The 6,000-nt window shown below is 33.7% G+C and overlaps 1 protein-coding gene across 1 annotated transcript in view; it reads right to left on the bottom strand.

Annotated features, from left to right (window-relative positions):
- Positions 1-359: 359 nt before the first annotated feature.
- Positions 360-6,000, bottom strand: part of trim36 (tripartite motif containing 36) — an 85,357-nt gene continuing 79,716 nt past the window's right edge. The window contains exon 11 of the mRNA XM_051930188.1: positions 360-3,363. Coding sequence (XP_051786148.1) covers positions 3,015-3,363 — 349 coding nt within the window. The 3' untranslated portion in view covers positions 360-3,014. The remainder of the gene's footprint in view (positions 3,364-6,000) is intronic.

The following is a 6,000-nucleotide window of genomic DNA, read 5'->3' as shown; positions in this document are numbered from 1 at the left end:
TTGGTTAGACAAACAAATCCAGGTCCTTTAAGCCTTAAGGCAACAAAAAAAACTGGGCTTCCTTTAATGAAAAAAAATCACAAATAGACCTTCCAATTATTAGAACAGATATGCCTCAAAAATCTAATATTATGCATGCCTTCTTTGTGTTTTAAAGAGATACAATTACAATTCACATTATAACAAGCAGTTTCCAGATAAACCTTATGACTTCCTACGGTACGTTAACTGAAGTGTTCAAGCTTTAGGAAACAGAACCGAAGAGCCCAGGTTCCAATGTAGAGTGTAGGCATACGGTATGTAGTTTATTTGACATTTCAAAGTAATGTTTTTGAACAGAACTCACACCAAGCCAAAAACATTAAGTATTTCTTTTAATAAGATATTCTAATTATATATAAAAAATATGAAATTATGAGTTTACACTTTTTTTTAAGAGAGAACAGGTCACTTCTGTTTTATGGAAAGGCATCTTATAAGCTTTGGGAGAGAGGAAAACAAGAGAAACAAAAATATGCACGTACGCAAACAAAAAAAGAAAAACGTATATATACAAAAAATGTACACAAATTCTTTTCATATTATTGTGGTGCATAAAAACAGCAGATAAGAAAAATAAAAGTCACAGCTGTATTTGACAAACATATCACGCATGCGTGCACAACATTTAGCCAGGCTACATGCTATAAAGTGCTAGCTTAATGATAAATTGCATTAAAATCCTTAAAACTATTTGGTAAATTTTACAAGATACAACTTCCCTTGAGTCATTTTTTTGCATCCAAGAAAAGATGCAGTACATTAAATTGTGATACGTTTAAAGTGTGTGTGGTGGTGGGGGGGGGGAGTGGGGGTGGGACAAAGGCTTTGATCAACTGTACAATGTGAATAAACTGCTTAATAATAGAACCTTCTCTATTATAAAGCAGAGGAAAGGTGTAGAACTGCTGAGCTTGTAATATGGGCCAAAGTACTACACCAACTAATCATTTAAACCTATTAAGAGGTGCACTCAGGATCGTAGAGTTATTGGTAATGTTTTTTGCCGTTCCAGGACTAAACCAAACAAAATATTCAAGAAAAAAAAAAAGACCAAAAGTATAAAACAAGCAACATAACCACTGTACACCATTAAACTGGGTTATAAGCTCGTGCCCAGCAAAATTCCCTAACCAATACCGAAACACTTAAAAGTTCACAGACGTTTAAAATAGTAGAAAAGAAACAATGAAACCTGAGGTAACCTTAAAGAAATTAAATCCTAGTTTCTCAATGAAGTACCATACATTTGGTCCCATTGCTCAAGTACTGTTAAACCAGCTAACATTATGAGCTCCAGAAAGATTTCAACCAAAATAAATCTAATGCATTTAATAAATACAAAAAAACAAACCCATATACAAAGTTTAGAGGACAAAGAAGAGGTAGAAGCAGTGTGGCCGCTCTGCCGCAGTGAAGCACCAGTAGGGGGAAGGGAGGTTAAAATAAATAAAGTGGACGAGACAATATCTTTCAAAAACTACTTGCAACTTCTAGCCCATTAACACAGCATTATTCTCACATAGCCAACATTACTGGTCTTCTTTTAATGTTAGGTATTCAGAAGGCATTATGTTACATACCATTAAAATCTTTACTGAAAACACAAACAAGCGTTTAGCCCAATGATTTTTGTTAGAAACTAAAGTAAAATAAAACAAGCTCTCTTAGAATGAAACCAGAATATGCAAACAAACACAAAATTATGGACAGATTTAAATGAATTAAAACCCAGAAAAACATACATGAATAGATTTTCAGATTCACTTTACATTCTAGTTATGTGATAGTAACAAGTTGGAATTTTTCCAGTAATATTCTAAAAATCTCATTTTAATATTTGCCTGCTAGATTAAAAAAAAAAAATCTTACATTACAGTACATTAGTATAAAGTGGTATATACCCAAATCAAAGAATTCATTTTAGAGGTCTATACTTAATAAATTATATTTTAATTTTACAACTTGCACAGCTTAAAAGCTCCTCACTGATTTATTAACTGTTATGCCATTTAAAGAACCACCACCATATATTAAAAACATGAAAAAATATGTAAGTGCAAAACATTTCCAAAAACAATAATTTCTCCTCAATATGAACAGAGTGCATTCAATTTCAGGGACAAAATAAAAGTTCATACTAATTGTAAAAATATTGTGAAGCATTTCTAGTTGTGCTTAAAATAAAGTTGGTATGCAACTATTTAGTGTTAATCACAAATAAATTTCACTGTAACGCAAAGAAACAACAAGTGTATACATTTGGGTTGTTTATAAAGCAAGATTTCAGTTAATAAATCGTGAGGAAATCTTTTGTGTCAAGTTTGATCAACTGACCTCTAGTCAAAAAAAGCATATTATATATACACACACACATCCATACATACACATAAACACATATGCGCACGCGCACACACACACGTGCGCACACACACACACACACACACACACACACACACACATACGCGCATGCACACACTTAAAGTCTATCAGAGGAAACGTTTATGGCCTAATTGAAATATCCAAGCTTTAAAGTCAGTTTAGATCAAATCCACCAAATCATTTATAGTTGTGGTATAGGAGAATTTTCAAACATGCATTTGATATCACATCCATAATATATATATTTTCTATTTCATTTTATGTTTGTGAAACAGATATGTTTTTTTGCAAAAATATTTACAGCATTATTAAAAGGCATATTGCCTAAAACTCTTTAACATCATATGTTCAAATGGTATTTGCTTTACTAATGTAGTGTTAAAAGGAAGAAAAACCATGTTAGATTTATGTTTCCATCCTTTGAGGTAAAACTGATATAAAGCTAACCAAAAGGTTTTACTTACTATACAAAGGAGCATTCAAAACCTACAAGTTAATTAGGCTAAAAAAAATAGTTTTTTTTCCCTGGCTGTAGTGTGATAATGCTCATTATTTTACATGTAAACTTGTAAAAAGACTGTCATTTACATGGATTATTCTGAATAAACCAAGCACTTGGTAGTGATAAACTCATTTATATGTACTTTACCACTACCCATAAGGCCAAAAGCTGGATACATAGTGCCAGTGCAATCCACTTGTCTCTCATATAGGCACACCATGTTTTCTGCATCGTAGAAGTAAACCTTCCCCTTTTCATAATCTAAACAGATGCCAATATGATACGGCATGGGCAGAACACGGTTGTTGTAGTCTGTGGGAGTCGATGATCCTTTCGGGATGATTAATTTGCCCATTCCAAGAGTGATAAGTGTGAAAGGCTGAGAGGGATCATAGCAGCTTTCCTCACTACCGCTGTCGTGACCACTATCATGGTCGTACCTGAAAAAAATTTCAGTTGAAAAATTAAAAAGATCCAGTTTATCCAACATGATAGTAATTATACAAAAAAAAGATACAATAATGTTTGACACTAATTTTTTAATTATATTAACTGCAAGCTTGGAATAAAATGTCAAAAGTAGGGAGTGTACTGGAGCAGAGGAGTGATGGTCAAAGCCTAACACATTTACAACATCTGGGAAATATGAAAATGAGTGCAAATGACTGGTTCAGGTGATTTTGTAACCCTACTGATTTACTCAGTACATTGAGAGTGTAAGAAAATGTAATCTGAGGTAGGTATTAGGATAGGATCCATAAGCAGTAAGAGTTGTGATCAAATCATGAGAACAAAAAGATAGACACATCTGCAATGGTCAAGAAATTTTTAAACTGGTGAGGACTATAGCTGTAGGTGGAGGTTTGTAAAGGTAAAGGTTTAACCATACTAATATTACCATTACCAATACCTATTAGTGCAAAATCAGATAAAGAAAATTCTAGCAGAATCAGTTGAAGGCTTTCACTGCATCACGTGAAGCTACCAGGCAGAACAGTAGGAGCTGTATCTATGCTACATGGGAAATGTCACATATTATCTGTTGCATGGGTGAGAGAGGGGTAAATGAAGTTGTAAATAACTAGTTTTACGAAACCTTACTAGAAGCTTTCTCAATGTTCCAAGATTTGGGGTTACTGGTTCTTTTAGCCTTATTTTAAAAGAAGAGTTGACATATTCATCGAGGGTCCAGATTGGTAGAGGAAATGGCAGAGATCACTTTCAGAAGGCACAGGGGTACTTCCAGAAACTAGGAAGGAGCTCCTGCAGTAAGTCATCAATACCTAGAGAATTTCAAGAATAAGAGTCCATAGTCTTATCTTAGATATCTTAGTTGGTGCGTAAGGCTCCCTTAATTTTTTTGACGACTAAAATAAATGTAACAGCATCACATTTCTGATTTCTTAATGCCAGTAATTTAGAGTTGTTTGTTGTATAGTCTATGGATCTCAAATTCAGCCTTATAATGAATCAGAGCATTTAGTTCAGCTCTTATGCTAATAAACAATTCATGCTGTGGTTCACCACAGCAAGGTGCACTTCCTTGAAGGATGATAGAACAGAACAATTCCTGAATAACAGCATACCCAATTATGACAATTAGATATAGCACACTTAATGGGTAAGATCATCAACAGAACTAGAATAGCCATTTATTCCAAAAGAATAACAGGAAGGTTTAGTACATAATTCCACATTCTGGAGTAAAAATCAATTAAAGAGGTAGTAGATGCTTGGCTATGTGGGGTGTATGTGTATATAATTAAAATTCAGAGAAAAAAAAAAAAAAAAAAAGTATAATTTGTGTATATACTTTTCAGACTGATGCATGACACAGCTTCTACTGGTCCTTCTTTCCTGAGTCCATCAACTCGCCAAAAAGTTTGTACTACACATCACCCGGGGGGATATTCTTTAACGGACAGGCTAGCTTACAGTATATAGTTCATATAAAATTCTACTTACAAATATGTACTGGTAACCTTTAAGTTTCCCATATACTTTTGCATGTACAGATTTGCATGCTTTCTGTTTTACCTTTAAATGTTTCTGAAAGGTTTCCACAAATTAACATTTCGGTATTTTTACTTCTTCAAAATCCATAACCAGAAGAATTTCCTCCATTTTACTGGTATATCACCCATTCCGAAGTGATTTTCTTTTGATTCAAAAAAGCTAGTAAGTTTTTTCCTTGTAAAGTTTATACTATTTCTGTAAAACGTGCATACTGACTTTGGTGAAAATGCATATTGTGAGTGAGATGGAGGGCATAAGGCCAACAGGGAGTCAAAGATAATGTAGTACTAATTGTAGAACTTGAAAAGAACAGTGAAAAGAACTGTGGGGACAACCCTGCAACCTGGGATACCAGTCAGGTACTAGCAATTTTACTAGTGATATATTATTCTCCATTGTTAACTACATAAAGAATATTTTAGAATTATGGCAAACTCAGGCAGTGAATTGTTCTGAATTGTACATTTTTCACTAAGAAATGCAGAAGTTTGAAGGTTTCATTACCTTTTTGAATACAGGCTATTTGTAAAGTTATTAAAATTTGCAATTTTCTAATTCATTAATTATTTCAAAAGCTTGTAAAAGTTCAAAAAGTACCTGAAGACCTCTTCTCTATTCATGTCTTGTCTGCTTTTCTTGGTAAAGGTCAAGATGGCAACAAGTGTACATAAGACAATACATGCCACCGTACCCCTTACAATTTTTTTTCCAGCTTATTATGGTGAACTCATAGATACTCCAAAGTCATTAAACAGATAAAATCCATCTACCGTGACCTGGGTCTGTCCACTAGCACTCAATTGTTGCCAGGGTATTAGGAAGTTCCAAATAGGGTGTCTATATGTCCCTGGTAGTTCTCTCATTATTCAAAATGGGCCAGCTACAGTGCAACGAATACACATTATTGTGGCAAAAAAATTGTATCTTTCAAGTCTGGAATAAAAATGGTGTTGCATGAATTATAATATGACTGAATATTTGCAGTATTCATCCTTCTAGACCTCTAAAAAAATATACAATCTCAATTACCATAAATTGATTGGCAAACCAAGAGCTTTTTT

This window comes from Erpetoichthys calabaricus, chromosome 7 (assembly GCF_900747795.2).
Source record: "Erpetoichthys calabaricus chromosome 7, fErpCal1.3, whole genome shotgun sequence".
Lineage (NCBI taxonomy): Eukaryota > Metazoa > Chordata > Cladistia > Polypteriformes > Polypteridae > Erpetoichthys > Erpetoichthys calabaricus.
This window is presented reverse-complemented; position numbering and strand designations above follow the sequence as displayed.